The 21,000-nt window shown below is 54.1% G+C and overlaps 7 protein-coding genes across 7 annotated transcripts; 3 read left to right on the forward strand and 4 right to left on the reverse strand.

Annotated features, from left to right (window-relative positions):
• Positions 1 to 2,078: 2,078 nt before the first annotated feature.
• Positions 2,079 to 3,073, reverse strand: LTS14_002745 (uncharacterized protein; the record flags this gene model as incomplete). The annotated part of the gene is made up of 3 exons (XM_064835451.1): positions 2,079 to 2,678; positions 2,739 to 2,925; positions 3,000 to 3,073. 3 exons carry the CDS (start codon positions 3,071 to 3,073, stop codon positions 2,079 to 2,081), a joined length of 861 nt encoding a protein of 286 aa, XP_064697386.1.
• Positions 3,074 to 3,758: 685 nt separating this feature from the next.
• Positions 3,759 to 8,327, reverse strand: LTS14_002746 (uncharacterized protein; the record flags this gene model as incomplete). The annotated part of the gene is made up of 1 exon (XM_064835452.1): positions 3,759 to 8,327. The coding sequence occupies one exon, from the start codon at positions 8,325 to 8,327 to the stop codon at positions 3,759 to 3,761; it is 4,569 nt and encodes a 1,522-aa protein (XP_064697387.1).
• A 499-nt stretch (positions 8,328 to 8,826) lies between these two features.
• Positions 8,827 to 9,747, forward strand: PUP1 (proteasome core particle subunit beta 2; the record flags this gene model as incomplete). Its single annotated transcript, XM_064835453.1, has 2 exons — positions 8,827 to 9,000; positions 9,085 to 9,747. The coding sequence occupies 2 exons, from the start codon at positions 8,827 to 8,829 to the stop codon at positions 9,745 to 9,747; spliced, it is 837 nt and encodes a 278-aa protein (XP_064697388.1).
• A 341-nt stretch (positions 9,748 to 10,088) lies between these two features.
• On the reverse strand, positions 10,089 to 13,301 carry CWH43 (the record flags this gene model as incomplete). Its single annotated transcript, XM_064835454.1, has 6 exons — positions 10,089 to 10,244; positions 10,317 to 12,215; positions 12,266 to 12,389; positions 12,479 to 12,605; positions 12,656 to 13,202; positions 13,263 to 13,301. The coding sequence occupies 6 exons, from the start codon at positions 13,299 to 13,301 to the stop codon at positions 10,089 to 10,091; spliced, it is 2,892 nt and encodes a 963-aa protein (XP_064697389.1).
• A 310-nt stretch (positions 13,302 to 13,611) lies between these two features.
• UTP6 (U3 snoRNP protein) lies at positions 13,612 to 14,949 on the forward strand (the record flags this gene model as incomplete). The annotated part of the gene is made up of 1 exon (XM_064835455.1): positions 13,612 to 14,949. One exon carries the CDS (start codon positions 13,612 to 13,614, stop codon positions 14,947 to 14,949), a length of 1,338 nt encoding a protein of 445 aa, XP_064697390.1.
• Positions 14,950 to 16,729: 1,780 nt separating this feature from the next.
• LTS14_002750 (uncharacterized protein) lies at positions 16,730 to 17,906 on the forward strand (the record flags this gene model as incomplete). The annotated part of the gene is made up of 3 exons (XM_064835456.1): positions 16,730 to 17,234; positions 17,293 to 17,547; positions 17,602 to 17,906. The coding sequence occupies 3 exons, from the start codon at positions 16,730 to 16,732 to the stop codon at positions 17,904 to 17,906; spliced, it is 1,065 nt and encodes a 354-aa protein (XP_064697391.1).
• Positions 17,907 to 18,782: 876 nt separating this feature from the next.
• DAL81_1 (Fungal specific transcription factor) lies at positions 18,783 to 20,806 on the reverse strand (the record flags this gene model as incomplete). The annotated part of the gene is made up of 2 exons (XM_064835457.1): positions 18,783 to 19,825; positions 19,888 to 20,806. The coding sequence occupies 2 exons, from the start codon at positions 20,804 to 20,806 to the stop codon at positions 18,783 to 18,785; spliced, it is 1,962 nt and encodes a 653-aa protein (XP_064697392.1).
• Positions 20,807 to 21,000: the final 194 nt, after the last annotated feature.

The following is a 21,000-nucleotide window of genomic DNA, read 5'->3' on the forward strand; positions in this document are numbered from 1 at the left end:
TGCATGGAGCAGTTCTATGAATGTGTGCAAATGGCAATGCGGCGGGCGGCGATGATGCTAGGTATGGATGGCTGGGGAATAAATGTCAGCATTGGGTGGTTTCGGCTGGGAATTACATCGCTCAGTAACGACGGATCCGGGTAACACTTTAGTGGACTCATAACGGTTTGTATTTCTTGGTCCACTAGGAGGGAGAAGGCAAGATCAGCCCGTCTGATGTGTTGTGGCGGGTCCTTTATTACTCGTCTGTGGTCAATGTCGTCTTTGAGTGCGCTTCTATTGGCTACATGAATATTGACGTCTCTCTAAATGCGATTCTCCCCTCCAATTTGAGCTTCCAACAGAATCCATGTCCAAATTTTGATCAAGGTGGGGATAAGCATGGAGGAGCAACGCCAAGGGTTTCCCATACCCATCTATTGTAACCGGATAGTACGAATCTGGCAATGCGTATTCGGTATCTCGTTCTCCTTGGCACAGTATCATCATAACAACGATCACCTCAGACACGAACGATGGTTGACCGTACTATTGACGCTCGCTCTATGCTTGCATGTAGATGTGTTGAATACACAATGTACTACAAAGTACATGAGACTTGGTACTTGCCGTCAAGCCAGATGCACAACGATCACGACAACGACCACGACCACGACCTCTAAGAATGATGAAGACAAAGAACACAATCACGGGTAAGCCTCCGAAGGAATTCCTGGTCGTCTTCAATGCACAGGACGACGGCGCTGGCCGACCATACGCTTCCCGCAAGACTCACAGCAAATCGCGAGCTGGTTGCTTTGCTTGTAAGGCGAGACGCGTAAAGGTCAGCCGATCCTGTGTCTTTACATGTCAGCTTGCTAATGTCCATTACTTGGTACCAGTGTGATGAGCAGAAGCCTATTTGTATCCGCTGTGAACGAACGCGAGTACCATGTGTCTACGACACGCCTTCACCACCATCGAATGGCTGCTCCAGCCCTACCCCAGACACTGCCATGCACACCATGTCTGTGGCCCTTGTCTCGGCCCAGCTTAATGAGGTCTTTGCAAGCTCTGGGCTGGAAGGGCCCATGAGACGATCAAGTGGCGACGTACGTGCATTGCAGCACTTCCACGCCGTCACAGCGAGCACCATTGGACCACCATACATGACCTCCCTCATACAGGCAATCCTGCTACCAAAAGCATGGTACGATCCGGCACTTATGCATCTGGCCGTGGCAGTGTCTGCCGCACACCAAGGACGACTTCTCCGAGACACTCAAGACGAACATGCAGTCCGCCGGCTTCGCTTCACAGAAATACAACATTGGCAAACCGCTCTGGCACTACACCAGAAGCAAATGGCTGCAAAAGAGCTACCGCAGGACGTTGGTGCGCACGTGCTCAAACTATCGTTGACGGTCATCTTCACCTTCTCTCTGGATGATGACCTCCCCGTTGATACGTTTCTGTATGGCGAGGACGCTAAGATCGCACACGCAATGGCTCCTGTGGCCGCCTGCAATGGCTTTAGAGCTCTGCGGGTAATGACGAACTCTTGGGATGCTCTCGATTTGACATCTCCGTGGGCGAACGTGCTTACGTCTGCTGATGATGACGCCAGCACCTTCACTGACAAGCAGGCTGGAGTGGAAGGCTTGCCATCAGCATTCGTTGATCTGTGTAACCTCGACTGTGGCTCGACATCGGATAACAACGTGTATCACAGGGTTCTGCGATTGCTGACGCCACTTCTACAGCTTGAGCCAGGTCTCAACAATTTCGTACGGCTTCTAGCTTTTGGGGGCAGGATCTGGCTGGATGTCAAGTTGTTGGCTAGTCAGAGAGACCATGTCATATTACTACTCATCGCCTACTGGCTTGTCTTGCTACGTCAAGTCAATCAATGGTGGGTGCTGACCAGGGCAAGAAGTGCATGCGACGCCATTGTGAATTATCTATTGCAGAACTCCCAAGACCCGAAACTACACTACTTGCTCCTATATCCGGCTTCCTTCGGTGAGCGCGGACTTGATCGCATCTGGACGAAGCTTGTCCCTGCAAGAGCGGCGTCGCAGGTTTGAGAAAGGACCATTTTACGATGTCATGCCTGCATTAGGCTCCATTCTCTTCTCATCTTGGCGGCCGGGTCGCTTCAGGTACCTGCCCGGATGCCCATAAGCCAGCAAGAAGACGGCGACCACGACCGGCGCAAACTCCAGTGCTCCAAAATATGCTTCATGGACGGAGAGCGCGGACATCAGACCTTCGGCACCCTCAGCTACACGGAAGCATGTGCGTAAGAAGATCGCCAGAGTGGCAAGAATCAGCGTTGTCAAGAACACCGAGCTGACTTTGGCCGAGCTCTGACGTGCTCGGATCAGCGTCCAGCCAAGCACCACCAAGAAGATGGCAAATGAGGCGACCTGTATCGATAAGCCTGCGAGGAGGATGTTGCTCGGTGTGGTTGGGTCCTTTTCGTTGGAGTAGGCTACTCCAACCAAAGCTGCACCAGCTATCTGTATGATTGTAGCGACGACGTCGAACGTGATGAAGACCCCTAAAATGACATTCGGTGGCAGGACGGCGTGCTCGCGGCCGTATATGCTGATGAGGACGGAGACGATGGTGTAAATCGCGGCACTGAAGAAGACTGGGGCAACAACAATGGTGAAGTATTGCACAACAAACCATGGCTACCGCACATATCAGCAACCTATCGTCCTTATGGCGCAAACTTCGGATGATCAACTTACGATAGAATACGGATCCTGCTGGCTCGAGAGTATACGGAAGATGTAGCCCACAATCTCAAGCACGAGCCCGACGAGCATAGTACTGAAGTACCATGTCTTCGTCTTGAGAAGCAGCCAGAGATGGAGACCACTTGCTAAGAGAAATAACGCTACGCCGAGGATACCGACTGCGAGACTGGGTGTATATCTAGGAGATGTTGCGTTAGTTTTGATTGTCTTTGCTGCGATCCTTTGATCTTGCTGGAAGGTTGACTGCCATACCCATAGATTACTATCCTCGCGTCATGCGGTCCCATAGGATTAGGAAAGTTGGGGTCGACATAGCCCACAACCATAGTTGTTTGTGATATCTAGAGAGAAGTGAAATGATGGCGAGGTTTCGCGATGGTCGGCGAAGATGGAGTGCGCGAGGAACGGGTTTGACGCAGAGATGATACTGGAACTGAAACCTGCCTGCTGATGATACTGTTGATACTGTCGCATGAGGAACGATCACATACTTATATACCATTGCATTGTCGTCATGTCCCATCAACGCCAAGCACAAATTGCCTTATCCATGAGCTATACGAGACTTCTGTTTGCAGCCTAGTTCGGGCTTGTCTCATCTTAGCTTTGAAAATCCTGGGGGATGCCTGTGAACAGCAAGCTGATTCAATCGCTATTGCGTTCTCGGGCTGACTAAGATTACGAAGATACTGAAGATAGTAGTATCGTACATTACGCGCTAGGTGGTATCCGAGTCCGGAATAGATATAGGCAGGAGCACAGCCTGATCAAGCTGATGTGGGAGGAGAGACGACTCTTTCCTTCCTTCTCATCCCTACTACGTTTGTCCGCAAGCAGCAGTGCGTATTGATCAAGACATTCTTGTGTCATTATTTGCGGATATCCTACATACATTCAACATCCTCCCGTCAAGAAGCACAGGGTGTCTAATCTCCCGATCTCCCGCTACAACGCTTCCAAACTGCTAACCGTGACCTACACCAGTTTTCCCCCAAACCACACCCATCACACTCAACCCTGCAGCCTAACGACCCTCGCATTCCCTCCATTCCTCCCACTGACCTCCTTCCTCAAAGCCTCAGCAACACCCCTCCTCCTCCCGACTTTACCCCTCCTGAGCTCAATCTCGGCCTCACTAACATCCCCCATCCGCTTCTTCACTGCACTATTCTGGACACTACCCGTGCTCAGACCCAACCTGCTCGCCCCCGGGGAGAACACCGCCCTCGAGTTTCGCATACCACCCGACGGCGGCGTTCTCTGCTGCTGCTGTCCTGGCACAAAGCGGCTAGAGCCGAACATGGCGTTCATACCTGGTGCGTCGCCATTGGCTAGCATCCTCGAGCTTCTGGCATTCTTGCTCGCAGACATGGAGGAAGACGGCGGTGTGGCTCCGCTGCCATTCAGCAGTCGACTGCCGGTCAGCGAAGAAACGAGCTGATCTTCATAATCCTCCTCCAGGTTCAAGGAAGCAATACCACCCGGTAAACGCCTCATCTGCGACTCAAGAAGATCCACATCCCCCGATTTCCGCTCAATCATGGCCGTCATTTTCGAAATCGTGTTCGTGATGGCCTCGACGGTCGGCACAGCTTTACTCTGCTCTGTCCCGGCAGACGTGGAAGAAGAAGCCAGTCCAGCCCGAAGCACACTCATCGCTTCCTCCGCTTTCCCGAGCAGAGTCTGAACACCCTGCACCCCGACCCTGATCTCCATCTGCAGCGTCTGTGTCTCCTCAGGTAAAGTTGCGTAGGCATTCGCAGCCTTCTGCTCCGGATCACTGAATTTCTTAATCCTCACTCGCATCTCGGCAGCTTTTGCCCTGAGACCCCTGATATCCTGCTCGGTCTCACCAATATCCTCTATCAAGCCACCAACGTTTTGCGGACGACCTTGTTCCAGCATCTCGTCTACCTCGTCTTGAACGTGCGTAAGAGCAGGAATCTCGTCAAGTGTCCATGCCTCATCGTCTTCTAGATCCTCCTGCGTGCGTCGACCATCAGCCTTCAGCTTGATGTGTCCTTCGACGAAACCACGGAGCCAGTGGGCGTTCAGGCCGAGAGTGTCGATCATGCTGTTTACGTCTCTGAACAGTTTCTCAATTGAGCCGGCCAAGTCACCTGCTTGCGAGGACGAGCCGATGTAATCTTGATGTGCCAGGAATGCAGGGACGTCTTTTGTGGGTTCGGGGGCACTGGCAAGTAGAGCTTGGATCCTTGCGTCCTCTTCGTCTTCGAGCGATCCAGTGGTAGGCTCGGCAGGTCTCATAGAAGCCACGGGACTGGTCGATCTCTCGGCTAGCTTTGCAGCAGGAACAGCTATACGGTGTGGCGGTAGCTGCTGCTGCTGCGACTGCTGTTCCTTCCTGCCTTGCGGAGCTTGTGACGGCTGTTGCTGTTGTGGCTGCGAGCCAGTCGATGGCCGGCTAAACAACGAAGGCATAGGCGGCTTGGACTGTTGTCCAAACGTCGCTTTCTGCGCCAGTGGCGCGGTCACAGATCTCACAGGACTCGGCGAGCGTGGTGACTCGTGCACTGGAGGGGCAAAGACGGGACCCTTGGGCAAGCCAGCAGGGGTGAAGCTCGGGACAGCTTTCTTCTCAGTTGCGGGTGTCGTCGATTCCTCGGCTTGATCGGGTCGAGTAGGCGAGGCGGGCTGCATTCTGCTCTCGAAAGCAGAGAGGCCTTTGGCATCAGTGACTTCGTGATCAGACTCCTCATCTTCTTCGTCATCTTCGCCCCCTTCCTCTTCATCCTCTCCGTCTTCCTCACCATCCTCCTCTTCACTCCACTCTTCTTCATCGTCGTCCTCAGGCCCAGCAGGCACTTCCTCCTCCGAGAATCTCTCGTTACCTAGATCGATGGGCGGTGACCCCGCTACAGGCTTCTCGTCCGTGATGACTTCTCCTTGGGCGCTAGGGTAATCGACAGGTGGGACATCGCCTGTAAATCTCTTGGCCTTGTAGCTGAGCGGATCGTCCTTCTTGTCCTCCTTGGTATCGGCTGCACCACCAGGGACATCCATCGGCGGCAAATCACCTGCGAAACGCTTGGCCTTGTAATTCAGCGGATCATCCTCCTTCTTCGCTGGCAAGCCAGCAGGAGTGTTACTCTGGGGCGCCGCAGGAATGTCCTGCAATCTCGTCTGCTTCTCCGTGCCCGGCTCCTCCTTGATCGGAGTAGCAGGCTGTTCACCCGCCTTTCGAATACCAGCCTCGCCAAGCGCGTTTCCGAACCCACCACCGAACAGTCCTGCACCTGGATTCTGCGGCTTAGGGACATCATCCTTTGCACTCCCATCGCCTGTAAATGTACTACCTAGCTTGAAGGCCCCAGCACCGAACAGTCCACTAGGCGCAGCAGCTGACTTCTTCTGCTCTTCACCACCCTGCATAGACTCCTCGCGACTGACGGGTAGACTTGGTTTGCCAAATGTGCCTGTGCTTGAACCACTCGGAGTAGGAGTACCGAAAAGCGAAGGCCCACCAACTGTGCTGGCCCCACCGAAGCTCGAGGTCCCCAGCGATGCTGTGGAGGCGAAGGACGATTGAGTCGGCACACCAGGAGTCTTCTGCTGGGAGCTGAAAGCAGCAAATGGTGACTTGTTCTCCGTGTTCTGTACTCCAACTCCACCGAAAGACGCCAATGGCTTTCCACCACCAAACAGCGATCCTGTAGGCTTCGCAGCATCGCCGCCATTGCTCGCGGGAGCTGCACCAGCAGCAGCGAAAGGCGATTGCGGAGCAGAATTGCCGCCGAAGATGCCGCTTGGCTGGCCAAAGGAAGATGTCGGAGCTGTACTACCTCCACCAGAACCCCATGGAGAGGCTTTCTGTCCCATTCCGCCTACCTGTGCGAAGCCCGTCCCACCAGCGATAGTTGTCGAGGAGCCGAAGGTAGGCTGTTTCGGAGCAGAAGACTGTGGTGTGGAGGATGGTGCGGCAGGTGGCGCACCCCAGAGTGATTGTTTCTGGCCGATCGCTGAGGAGCCGCCGAATGAGGGTGTACTGGGGGGGCCGAAGGCGGGTCCTGATGATGTTGTTGGTCGCGGTGTACTACCGAACGGCGAAGGGGAGGAGACAACTGGTGCTCCAAAGGCTGGTGCGGAGCCCGTGCTTGACGCTGCTGAAGGCGCGGCCGAGGCATCTTTCTTAGCATCCAGTGCTCGAGGTCCACCTGCCACTGTGAGGTCCGGAAAGGCTACCTTTTGTCTGATAGATTCGTTGTAGCCGATGTACCATATCCGTAGTACACCCTCGTTGTTTAGCACACAGAGTGCGGGTAACGGCACAGGCGACTCAGCCAGTTCTGCATCTCGGGGGATAGGTTTCGAGATGGTCTCACTGACACTCAAATCCAAAGCCATACCCAAAGCGAAAGTATCATCAATCCCGTTTGCAGCCATAGGCATACCCGCGCGATTGGTATCAGGAGGATTCGTGGTTGTGAACGCAGCCGTCGGTGCACCTTCGCCGAGTGCAGATGAAGCCTTACTGAGTATGCCAACATCTGTGCTTGCAGTAGAGATGAGTAGAAGCAGATCATCCAGATTTGGAGGCCAGTCCTTCAGTCGTTGTACGAAGTAGTGTGGCGGTAGACGGCCGCCAAAAGGCAAAGGCGGTGCCGGGTCAATGACAGTCTGGAATGTCCAGGCTTGAGATTTGGGGTTCTCGCGGCGAGCGAGGTGGAAGACTGAGTCCACAGGTGCGTCCGAGTCCATGCCATCTGAAATGTTGGGTGGTGTGTGCACGAGCAGGAAGTCGTTAGTATCGAGCCAGTATATCGACATCAAGGGCATTTGGCTTGCTCCGCTAGGCGCGAGCTCCGGCAGCTTCGGTGGAAGTGGTATCTCCGCCTTGACCTCGCCCTTCTGATCGATTTGTACTGCTGTCCCATCTGCACGGCCAGCCACAATCTGTTTGCCCAGTCGTGACCAGCATGCTGATGCGACATTGTCGTGGAAGATCACCTCCCCACGACCGCTTTTCGTGAGCTCACGTGTCTTGAGGTTCGCAAGCAGTAGCTGTCCAGTCTCTAGCACAATACCGAACAGATGCGCAGTCTCAGCTGAGGGGTTGGGATTCGGCAGTAGTTGTCGCACGCTCACACCATTCGTGCCAATCTGAAACGCAGCATCTTTATTCCCACTCGTAATCGCATTGGTATCGTAAACTGCCAACCCACCTCCGCGCTCCGCTGCGATGACCAGACAACTCTCATCGCTCGCGAACGCCACCTGCGACACCCGTGGGATGGGAAGAGAGGCTTCAGGTGTGAAACTTTTGGTCTTCTCTTCACCCTCTGCTTTGCCTTGTCGAAATGTATTTCGCACGCTTTCGGTCTTGGCGACGACCAACGTACCTGGTCCAGCTGCTGCGACTAGTCCTTTACCCGATGCGATGGTGAGTAGAGAGGCGTGGCTGGGTGGTAGTTGCTCTGCAGGCCATGGGGATGGTAAGAGCCTGAGCTTGTCGTCGCCGGATATGGAATGGAAATTGAGCTGCTCTGTGTCGATCTGCTCCAGATCATCGCCTTGTACTGTCTGCGCTCCACCGCCACCGCCTCCAAAGCTCATCGCCATGTCAATGTTATCCTACCAGCATCTAGGGTCGTACACAGTTCCCTGAGCAGAATGGGGATGTTGTCGGCCCTCGTGTCCGATGATATTGCGCAAGAGATGGGATGGGTGCTTCGAAAGCCACAGTATTTGGTGGAGCGAGTGTGTATGAAGGAGGCGTCAGGCAGCCGTAGGCAGATTCGAATTGTCATTCACCTCAACTTTCACAAACATGACATGAAGCTCGTGACCGCGCGAAGCTCTTCCACTAGCGCGTTCTCACGCTTTCCAGATTGGGATATTCGTTGATATCATTTCTGTCACGTGCGAGCGCGCCTCGCTAGACCTGCCCTGGCCTGCCCTTACGATGCAAGCTACAGCTTCACAGGCGACCACGAGCCGCATCATCAGCAGCGAACAACGACTACACACGACCATCTCCTGCAACACCACATAAAACACATCACTTACTTCGGCTCTAGGGTAAGACACAACACATCACTGCAGACGGTCTACCGCCACGATGCCGGGCTTCGACTTCAGCAACCACAACAGGAACCTGGCCCTGCATGCGAAAGGTGTCCCACTCCCCAAAGCCACATCGACGGGAACGACCATCGTCGGCTGTCTATACGATGGCGGTGTAGTCATCGCCGCCGACACCCGAGCCACATCCGGTCCTATTGTAGCAGACAAGGTAAGACAATCCACACGACCACCACATCAACCCCACCCTCTGTCGCACTTTCCTTATTAATATTCATACTCATGTGATGTCCAGAACTGCGAAAAACTGCACTACATCTCCCCCCAGATCTGGTGCGCCGGCGCCGGAACAGCCGCCGACACGGAATTCACCACCGCCCTCATCTCCTCCAACCTCGAACTCCACGCCCTGTCCACCGGCCGCAAACCCCGCGTCGTCACCGTCATGACCATGCTGAAACAGCATCTCTTCCGCTACCAGGGACACATCGGCGCTTATCTCGTCGTCGCCGGCTGTGATCCGACGGGTGCACATCTCTTCACCGTCCACGCACACGGCAGCACAGACAAACTCCCCTACGTCACTATGGGTTCTGGTTCCCTGGCCGCTATGAGTGTATTTGAGACCCAATGGAAGCGCGACATGACCCGCGAAGCCGCCGTGGCCCTCTGCGCCGACGCCATCCAGGCCGGTATCTTCAACGACCTGGGCTCAGGCAGTAATGTGGACGTGTGTGTGATTACGCCCGAGAAGACGCAGTTGATGAGGAATTTCATCACGCCGAATGTGAGGGAGAAGAAGAAGAGGGATTACAAGTTCCAGCGGGGCACGACGGCTTGGTTGGATGAGAGGGTGGTGAAGAGGGAGGAGATACGGAAGTATGTTTCTGTTGAGGAGGTGCCGGTGGAGGGTTCGGGCGCGCCGGTGGTGGGGGAGAGGATGGAGGTTGATCAGTAGACGTTGTGCATAAGCAAGCGGGTTGTACTTTTATTGTAGACGGGTGAGGTGCTTGACCCCGTGTATGTACTGTACAATGAGGAACCATGGCATGGCGAGCAGGAGTTCCCGCGCACTACACACAGAAACTCATCATGTCGAGCCGAGGAGATCAGCGCACAAAAGCCCTGTAACAGGTGCAGCGGTGGCTTTTGACAACATGTGATTGTGAATTTACATATGTCATATCATATCATACATGGCTACCACCTTTGGCCCTTTATCCGCCCGACTTCCTACACACCCACGCAGCATCCGCCCCTTCCTTCCTCCAATCCCCCGTGTATTACGTACACTCACCCTCAAGCATAATACCTTGGCTCGTCGAAAACATGATACCGATGGCCCCTTACACCCTCCCCGCGAAACAAACTGGGAAACCTCAACCCGTGCGGAACTTGGTCTTCAGGGATCAGCTCTCCACTCCCGTCCGCTTCGCCGACGACGAATTTGCCGACCTGTGTAACCACGTTAGCATCAACCTTCAACCACAGGACAAAGAGGAAGGAAGAAAGAAAAATAGAACGAACCTGCAATTCCGTATCCGTAATCGTGCCCCTAGACACCCTTGCATACCCCGTCCGCCTCAACCCTCTATAAAGAATGTACTCACACCACCGATCCCAATCACTAGCATCAATATCCTTCATACCGCTCGTCTCACTAACCCACGTATTGTAATTTCCCTCCCCTGGTTTCGTAATAAGATAACTTAATAATATTGCTGGACGATCATGGGAGCCCATGAGTTGCGACATGTACGCTGTCTGTTGCCGGCGATCCTCGACATCTTCTTCTTGTCCCGAGTGGAAGACGAAGACGTCTACGAGGGTGTCGTAGGCGAGAATAGTGGCATGGATCGCTGGGGCGAGTTCGCCCGAGGGGCTGGGGGTGAGGTGGTGGGTGGAGTTTAGGATGGGGAACTTGGAGAGCAGCGCACATCCCCAGGTGTGTTTGTTGGGGCCCGGGCCAAAGTCCACCCACATGCCCAGCTCCTCCGCTAAATACTGTGTCGGGTCTCGCATGCCCATTATGATGCGTTGGGTGTCGCTTTCTAGCAGGCCAATGAGGTCGAGTTCACTTTCTTGAATGAGTTGTTTGATTCGGCGGTCGGACGACCACATGTCGTTGTCGATGTTGAAGTGGGTCGTCCAGATTCCGGCCGTGATGGCCCGGCTGTCTTTGTGGTAGGGTTGGTAGTTGTAGGAGGGGAAGCGGAGGTAGGCGATGCTGATGCTGAGGAGTTGGAGGAAGAGGAGAATAGCTATGTAGTAGCTTCGCTGGCGGCGGGCGGCGGGGTTGGGGGGTGGTGCGGTGTATGTGGAGGACTTGTTCTGGGCGGTGCTTTGTTGTTGACCGCCGCTGTTCTGCAGAGCGGAGAAGACGCCGCAGCCGATGAGGAGCATGGTTGTTGCCATTACCCAGTCGGTATGTTCGCGTACTAGAGGCCCACCGGGCACGAAGGCGTAGGCCACGACCCAAACGTGGAAGAGGACCATGAAATTGTAGACGAAGAACCCAGTGAAGAACGTTCGGCCTGGTGGGAACTTGACGGCGTTGGTGATGAGGATTGGTGTAATGGCTGTGAGATAGAAAGTGAGGGTCAGACCACCATAGTATCCCGTCCAGTCTTCGAAGAGTGTTAAGAAAGCTGCGCCGATCGAGCCAACACCAAAGGCCGTCCAGCTGCGTGTGAGGTTGGGATAGAAGAGGCCAAACACCAGACCGAGACCCATGGTCAGAATGGTCCAGGCGCCGTGCGGTACAGCTAGAGGCCCATTGACCGGATAGCCAGTCCAGACCCACAGGATGATTGTGCTGGAGTCCGAAAGCAGAGAGTGCATAGCAAACAGTAATCCTGCAAAGCCAAGTCCGGCGAGCACCGAGGAGCCTTTTACGGGACCCTCATGCTTCTGCACACTTCCACTCGATGCCATAGTCGACTGTCGCATATACAACCACACAATAGCAAGAGCAAACAGAGCCAGAAAAGTCTTGTTCCACCCGCCATTCGCCTCATTCATGATCGGCCACGTAGGATTGTTCGTCCCGTTGGCGAATTTAGCAATACTGCTCCCGATCAACCCAATCACAAACCCACTGATCCTCGCCTCCAGCTTCGGCGCATCTCCCCGGTCACGCCACCAGACAGCCGCATACGCCAAACAACCTTGCCAAACAGCAACAGTGACGGCGCCGAGACGGCCAAGGGGCGATGGGAGAGCATAACAGCCGAGACCGAAGAGACCCATGCTGAGCTGGAGGGTCGTGACGTTTTTCCCGGCGAGGCGGCGGAGCTGTGGAATCTCGAGGAGGAAGGGCGAGATGGTTGACATGACAACTACTTCGTAGCCAGACAGGCCCATATGCCACAGGGGAAAGTACCAGATGCTGACGCCTAGGGAGGTCAGGACGGACCAGAAGACGAACTGGAGGATATGTCAGTATTGGTTTCCGAGAGGAGTTGAGCATGACATACTCCGAGGTACACGTCTGCTGCAGCATCTGCCAATTCATTGACGTCGAATTTGTGGTCAAACACTTGCCCAATAGGCATATCTTTCTGCTTCTCTAGCACTGCATCCTGGACTTGCTTGTTGTCTCTGCACAGAAGAAAGAGGGTATTAGTCTTGAGGGCATGCTATCGTGCTGCGGTGCACGTACCGATCACTTCGGGAGCCGGTGGACGTACCCTCTGCGCATGCCCTTGATATCCTTAACAACCAGTTCAAGACCCGCGAAGTCGATCGCGGTGACTGCATCGAAACCTACATCCAGAAGGACAAGAGACCATTCGAAGAAGGCATAGATGGTATAAGCTGTCGCTGTATCAGCACCTTGTATCGATCGAACAACAAATCAAACATACCTCCCGCAACGTGATGGATCTTATGCTGGAGGAAGAAATACAGCATCGGCACCAGGGTAGCAAAGAAGGCGCCACCGAGCCACTTCCTCAGCCTCACCGTCCGCGGATTTACCGGACCGAGCAGTATGCAACCCACCGTCCAGGGTATCGACGCCACCAGATACGAAACCATGAAGATATCATGCCAATCATGGTTGTCCGTACTAGTGACATACGTCCATCCACCACAAGTCAACGTCCTCAACACCCCCACGCCGGCAACGAACTTCGCACCCGCTTCCCCCTTCTTGTTCGTCAGACAGTAGAAGAGGAAGCAGAGGAGGAAGCGGGGGCCGGAGCAGACGGCGATGAAGTACTGGAAGACGGTGCGTTCGGGGAAGCGATCACCGATTGTTGAGGAGACCGAGGGGATCCATTCGGTTGGGTAGCTGTAGTATTGGTTCTCCACGATTTGGTAGTAGTGCAGGTAGACGCCGACTACGAGGGCGCCCAGGAAGGCCGAATAGGCTGATATGGTGTGGAGGTGGGTGATCCATTGCCCGGGGATCTGGTGGAAGACGATGTGTCAGCTGGTGGTGGTTTGAGGGGGGTAATACTGAGGACGCACGACTGCGATGACGTCGCCGTCGCGGTGTTTGGGCGGCATTGTGTATGTATAAGGTATATACGGTGGAAAGACTGCACAAGGCAGCAGGGAAACGAAGACGATTTCTAGTAAGGAGTGTGCAGAAGAGAGGACGATTAGTGAGCTTTGCGCGAACATAACGCGAAGACAGCTGCTCGCCAGAACATCCCTGCGACTTTCCACGTGCCAAGCTCCGAGGCACCCGGGCGGGTGAACGCGGGTCCGCAGAGCCTCAATCTCGAGATCTTATCAGATCGAGAGCCAAATTTCCTTGCCCAAATAACACCAGGTCCCACCAAGTCTTACCACCACATTCCTAGGATAAGTGAAGATGGCATCAGCAAGCGACAAAGCCCGGTTTTACCTCGAACAATCCGTCCCCGAACTCCAGGACTACGAGCGCAAAGGCATCTTCACCCGGCCCGAGATCACAGCCATAACGACCAAACGCAGCGACTTCGAACACATCCTCAATGCACGAGGCTCGAAACCGGGTGACTATGCACGTTACGCCGAGTATGAACAAAATCTAGACTCTCTGCGAAAGAAACGGTGTAAACGATTAGGTATCAAGGGCGCGAAGACGTACTCCGGCCAGAGGACTGTTTTCTTCATTCTGGACAGAGGCACCAAAAAGTTCCCTGGTGATCTGGGGTTGTGGATGGAGTATATCCGCTTCTGTCAACGGGAGAAGGCGAACAAGAAGTTGGCGAGGGTTCTCACTTCCGTTTTGAGATTACGGCCGAGGGAGTGGGGTCTGTGGGTTGTGGCGGCGAAATGGTATGCAGAGGAGCAGGGGGATATGCAAACGGCGCGGTCGTATATGCAGAGAGGGTTAAGGTTTTGTAGGGATAGGAGGGAGCTGTGGGGTGAGTTTGTGAGGCTGGAGATGGTGTTTTTGGCTAAGCTTGGTGCGAGGAGGAGGATTCTGGGGCTGGATGAAGAAGGTAAGGAGGCGGCAGAGGAGGTGGAGCAGGAGGACGAGAATACGATCTCGTTGCCGGCTGTTACGGCGGCGGACTTTAAGACGGAAGAGGGCAAGGGTATGGAGGTCGTGGACGCCGCAGCTCTACAGAAGCTTGCCAAAGCACCGGCGTTCAGTGGTGCGATACCTATCGCTATCTTCGACGCTGCGATGAAGGAATTCAAGAATGACCCCGAGGTGGCAGAAATGCTTGTCGAGATCGTCACGGGATTCACAGAGGCACCCGCCACGAAGAATGTGCTTCAGCATGCTATTGAGCATTTGCAGACCACGAAGCCGACATCCCCAGAGGCTATTCTGTGCGAAGCGAGGCTATATACTCAGGGCATCGATGCAACATCTGCTGAATTCCCGGTTGCATTGGGTACGGCGCTCAAGCATATCACGGCTGGCATGGCTTCACTTCCGGCAAAGCACCAGCCTATGCTGATGGAGAAAGCGGTAGCCATGCTCCTGCCTTTCCTCGCACGTGCGGACGATCTAGACGAAGATGTTGCGACTGTCATCATGGCGAGTCTGAACCGGTATCTTGGTGCTCTGGCCAAATTCGATCAGATGGCATCGATCAAGCGATCTATTGTTCGGACATTGGTGGCGAGGGTACGGGAAAGTGGTGGAAGGTTGGCTCTCGAGGATGTACGGGAGGCCGTTGGCGAAACGAAAACAGGGGCGGCAAGTTCATAGCGGCTTGTTTCGTGCCTCAATACGGCCTCCGATCGTACCTCGCTGCATGCTGCTCGCAGAAGCGTAGCTAGTAGACCAATTTCATCGTGGCACTTTCGCTTTACCAATCAGCATTCGGACTCTTCACCTGCGTGAACCATACATAGGCGATCGATCTCAATCTCTCAACACATTTCAGTTATGATGGCGTCCTGGATCATCGGATCGACAGCGTGAGCACCAACTACTCGAGCAGTGGCTCAAAGTCGGGCATGGATCTCGTGCAGCTGGACATAGTGTGGTTGTCTCAACGAGCTACGTTCCATGTCCGTCGAGTTGCAGCAGCCTGATCGGCCAGCAAGCAGTCTCGTGGTTCTGTCTACAAATGCTGCTGTCGTTATGCACTCAGATAGCCATAGCCTCGCGAGCTCAAGTGCTTCGCCGCTGCCGGTATATCCCTCTCCTTTCGATTGCTGGCCCGCAAAAGCGACACTGTCGTTGCCTGCAGATACTACAGGCTTGAGCTGTGCATCAGTAACGGGGTCTAGGAATGAATCCAATCCGACATGATGAGGCCTGTACAGTATATGAGCAGCAGTACCATCAGCTTCGATCTCCGTACGAAGGCCGGGCATTGCTGCTCCTGGCTTGTTGCTCCGCGGCACTTGCATACACTTTTGTAACAGTCGATAGGTCATTATTGAAGCCAATTCTGGCTTTTTACTGTATCTACGGCGTACTGTAAGCTCATCGTTAGCCGCCGATGGGATCTTCTGTATAGCGGCTTTGCATCTGGTTTAGCGACGGCTTTGGCCGCGTCACAAATCTAGGGATGTCGGCCCTCTCGTCCTGCCAAGGGTTCTCGATTGATCACTTGCAGCAGTACCTTATATATTCCCCTCAGTCACCTGCCACTACATTGATATTACTGCCGTTTGGGCTCGGTATGCCTGATGCTGTATCATTGTTGCTCAGCATCTGTTTCGTTGCATGCCTGGGAGAAGCCTACCGTATCTGAGCAGACCATAATAATATCGAAGATCTCACTGCTAGGATTGCTATTGCAACGATCTGGCTGCGAAGGCTTGTTCTGAAACATGGGCGTGTCACCTCCTGCAACCAAAAGTCTTTAGCCGACAACAAGGCAATACGCTGGCGGCCCATAGACAACTTCTCGAACCTTGTGATCCCAGCTTCGAAGGTCCAGGTCATCTGCCATTCCCATGGACGCCGTCTGTCTGAGCACTCTATTATCCTTGGCCCCAATCTTCGCGTACCACCATGTCAACAGACTACCGACTGGTCACCAGGACGTAGCATGCTGTATTAATCAGCGAATGCATACCACGCTGCTCGACGAGAGCAGAGTACGGCAGCCCGTCCATCCAATGGCTGGCAGCGAATATACTCAACCGATTAGCGATGGGCTACGTCCAGTACGTTACACCCGCGCTACGAATGCATCTACTGTCACAGCCTGATCCAAGACGGCTTCCTAGCCCAGACTCATCTCGCGGTCCCGCGCGTGGACTGCTGGCTTCGCGCCCGCGAGTGTCAGATTGACAGGCAGTATACGCATCGACTAGACCACCGGGTATATCAATTGCAATATTGCAGCGTGAAGTATATATCATCATTCCTTCCCACCCCATCGGTGCCTTTTACTTGCTCAAACACGATCGTTCTAACTCATCCACCTTCCGTTTCCCATCGCCGTTGACCGGTGCTCTCTTTCGCTTCCAGACAATCTCAGGTAGATCCACCACTAGCAAAACCCTTCGCCGCTACTAGATTCGACAACATGCCCGGCTCCCTTGCTGCTGCGGCCTTGGCTGCAGCCATCGCCACTCTGCCATTGGTCTCCGCTCACGGCTACGTCGCCAGCGCCACCATCAGCGGCACTGCCTACTTCGTCGGCAATCCCAATTGGGCCTACCAAACGCCAACCCCGAAGCAGCCAGGCTGGTACGCCAACAATCTCGACAATGGTTTCGTCTCGCCCGCTTCGTACGGTACGGCGGACATCATCTGCCACAAGGCGGCCACACCAGGCAGCACCGCCCTCACCATCGCTGCAGGAAGCACTATGCAGATCCAGTGGAACACATGGCCCGATAGCCACAAGGGCCCCGTGTCCAACATGCTGGCTGCCGTCAGTGGGGACTTCTCGTCCATCAGCAAAGGCAGCTTGAAGTGGTTCGAGGCCGAGGTTGGCGCTTTGCAGGATGACAGCAGCCCTCCAGGCCAATGGAGCACCGACAAGCTCATTGCCAACAACTTTACGGCTCCCTTCACAGTCCCTGCTGGTAAGTCTCAAATCATAGTGTGAACAATGGTTCTACCTCTGCTAACAATTCTGGGAAGGCCTCGCTGCTGGCAACTATGTGCTCCGTCATGAGATTATTGGTCTTCACGCTGCTGGCTCCTCCAACGGCGCTCAGAGCTACCCAATGTGCATCAACTTGGTCGTCACCGGTTCCGGCACGACCAACCCCTGCGCTGCCAGCGGCGCTGACTGCCGCATCGGTACATCCCTCTACACCGAGACTGATCCCGGTATCCTGATCGACATTTACTCGCCAATCTCCGCCTACAAGATCCCCGGCCCTGCTCTTATCAGTAGGTGAACAGTATACACAAATCTAGGAGCATGAGAGCTGACAACGTATTTAGGTGGCGGCAAGTTCGACGGCAACATCGGTGGCCCACCGGGCGGCAGCGGTAGCGCGCCCGCCTCCAGCGCCCAAGCCTCCAGCGCCACATCGAAAGCGGCAACGACTCTCGTCACCTCTACCAAGGCAACATCTGTCGCGCCCACGACCAAGGCACCTACCTCCGTCCCCGCTACCTCAACTAAGGCGGCCGCACCAACATCCTCCGCCTCGACCGGTACTTGTGCGGCCAAGTACGCCCAGTGCGGTGGACAGGGCTGGACCGGTGCTACATGCTGCGTGTCAGGTAGTAAGTCATTCGCCTAAGCTCCATCCGAAAAAAATAGATGCTGACATCAATGCTCAGGCACCTGTGTGGCTTCAGGCCAGTACTACTCCCAGTGCCAGTAGGCGTAGAGCCACTACTTGGCGAGACCTTCATTTCGAGATTAAATTGTTATATGGTAGAGAGACATGACTTATGTAGCAGCATTATCGTGAGCAGCAGAGATCACTTCTCATGATGTGCAGTGTGTCATAAGTCCTTCGTGCCCGATCTGCCATGCAGCTGAAGCATCCGGCCCAGGGTCTGATATTGGAAAGTCGTACGCCGACCTGTTCATCTTCCCAGCCATGGAAAGGTCGATTGTAGGTATCACCCTTGCTTGGTAGTGCTATGGGAGCAAGTACCAGGAAAGCACGAGATACATCGAATGTTCCGAAAGCTCGCAGTGGAATTTTCCCGCTGGGTAGACGAGTAGAGCCGATCAACGAGTCAGTAGTACTCATACATGTCTGAGGAGATAGTGCATATCACTTTGTACCAAGATTCCTGCAAACAGGGTTACTAGCAACTTCCTGGCAGTTATTGTCTTATATGCGCGGGATCGATAATTGCTGCAGAGAAAATGCCCGGCGTAAAAGAGCAGATCTTGGGCGTTGCCAAGGTCCAATCCACAGCTGCGTTACCTCATGGTGTGCCTGGCTGTTCATACTACCTTGGCATTCGGTAGGGCGTTGTGTATTGTTGCCGTTTCCAGTCTCGCGATTGAGCGGAAACATACTCAAGAGATCGTCCGTGAATTGTACGAGGCAACTGTACCGGGATCGTGATTCTACGGGATGGTAGCATACACGTCACAGTCTACACTGGATCATGGCCAACTGTACATTTAAGCGGCTATACTAAGCACAGATGAGTCGTCACACATACGTGGCCCAGTGATCATGATTTGTGTCGAAATCCAGGATCCAGTCATCTATCGATTCCTGGTGGACATCATTGTGTGTGTCGACTACTGTACTATTCCAGACAGATGGAGAGGATGTTTCCATTGGGATAGATGAGACTGCGAGTTGTGGCTGACGGCCGTAAATGTCTGGATCAGTCAAACCAATCGGGCTTGTATTCGTAGAGCGATCGTCGAGGCCGACCAGCACGAGTCTTGAAGACTGCTCAATCAAGGTCTGCGCTTCTTTCATGAAGCCCGCGCCGGCTTCTCCATTGACCTTGAATGCCCATTTGAGCTCCTCTAGCTTTTCAGCAATGGCCGACCTTTCTATAGGATCGGTAGCAGTACGCTCAAGTAGGCGGCCAAAGTGATAGATGATCGTACAGCATTGCGCCGAGATGAAGTACCAGAACGAGGCCAAATGTACCGCTTGCAGGTGCTGGATGAAGTCAACGGCGTTGTAGAAGCGTTCTTTGGCAGCAGCGCGCAGGATGCCGAGAAGATTATCGTCGACGGCGCTCCTGGTCAGCGTCTGAACAACGAGACGGTGTAGGCATGTCTCGACGGACAAATATGCTAGGCGCAAGTAGCAGACCGAGGAGAGCTTCATGGTGGCTGAGCTCTCCATTTTGAGTGATTCCGGAAGGGTCGCAAACCATTCTTTAAGCTGCAGCTGCAGTGGCTTCAGTTGCTCCATGAGTAGACTCAGTTTGTGCTCCGCCAAATTTACTCTTTGCTGAAATCTAGCGGACAATAACTGGATCATGATATCCGAGAGAATGGTGCTCAAGGTAGCCATATGTACGAATGCCATACAGCCTTTCTGCTCCTCTGGGTTTGCGGCGCGCCCGTCTTCGCCACGTTCGTAGAAGTCATCCAGCGCCAGCTCGGATACAAGCCAGTCGTGCTCGGTGAAGCGCGAGGGACCGCCGTAGAGCAGCGCACTCCATCGGCCTTGAATATACACGGCCCAGCTGAGCCGCCGGCGGAGATCGATTTCCCAGTCAGGAATGTCTAAGGACAATGGTCAGTGCAAAAGTCCTTGCTAAGAGGAACGCTGCTGTTGATGCACTCACCCCATTCTGTGGGCTCCAAGTGCAGTCCGAGTCCAAACGCCAGGTTGACAACGTAAGTCGTTAGCTCTCTTGGGGTAAGCAGCTCGCCAGCAGTACTTTTAGTACCATTGTATTGAGACAGTAGAAGGGCGGCCTGGATGGTAGAGAGCTTCGGCCGCTTCAGTGTACTGCGAAAAGATTCCGATGCCAAGCGCTCCAGCTTGGTCACATCTGATTTGGGCGCTCCGACCAGCTCATTGCTATACATCCAATAGCCGCTTGCCAGCAGGTACACTGCCGCTAGCAAAGGTGGTGAGAACTCTCGATATGTTCTGGAGTACTTCTCTAGAAAGACCTCTTTGTGTAGCACTGGAAATGAAGGATGCACGATCCAGAAGTATAGCTTCACAAGTTGAGGCCCATGGCCTTCCACAGCCGCTTCAATCTGGTCCTGGATAGCTGACTCATGTCCGTACCCTACCGTATCTGCATCCGGATTGATCTGAAAGGCGTGTAACGGGTGTACGAATCGGATCCTCAATGGCTTCCCACCAGTGGCCGGAATTCGGTCCTTGTCCAGAGGAGGTGAGAGCAATACGGAAGCATCCAAGCAGTCGTTGGCACCAATGTATCTGCTATGATGCAAGTTCTGAAGTCCAAGAGTCCGTCGCAACAGTGTGGCGCCCGATAGAGCGTCATATTCTTGAACGCCTGTTCCTGGGATCGTCCTTATAGTCTTACTCCGTTTGGTGGCCGTCTCTGTTTTGTTGGCATCGGACGGCGTAGCTCGTTTTCGAGCCTGAGGCGCAGCTTCATAGGTACATTGCTGCTTATGAAAGCGACACAGTACACAATCAGCGTCACCAGCTTCCGTCACACATTTCGTCTTTCTCTTGCGGCAACTATCACACGGCCGAGGTCTCTTCGATGGCTCCGGCATCCCCTATATCGTCACTGTCGCCACCGTACATGCTTCGATACAGCTGCTATGTCGTTAATCTGTACGACAGTAGGACCGTGCGATGAGATGGCAGGTGTGGGTTGCGATAAGGATAGCATCTTGTGTGTCAAAAGATAAAGCGTTTGAAATCTAGTTGCCTCAGGTTACACATTTGTGTTCAGAGTTTTATTGCT

Source organism: Recurvomyces mirabilis (genome assembly GCF_035927965.1).
Source record: "Recurvomyces mirabilis strain CCFEE 5264 chromosome Unknown scaffold_5, whole genome shotgun sequence".
In the NCBI taxonomy this organism is placed as follows: Eukaryota; Fungi; Ascomycota; class Dothideomycetes; order Mycosphaerellales; family Teratosphaeriaceae; genus Recurvomyces; species Recurvomyces mirabilis.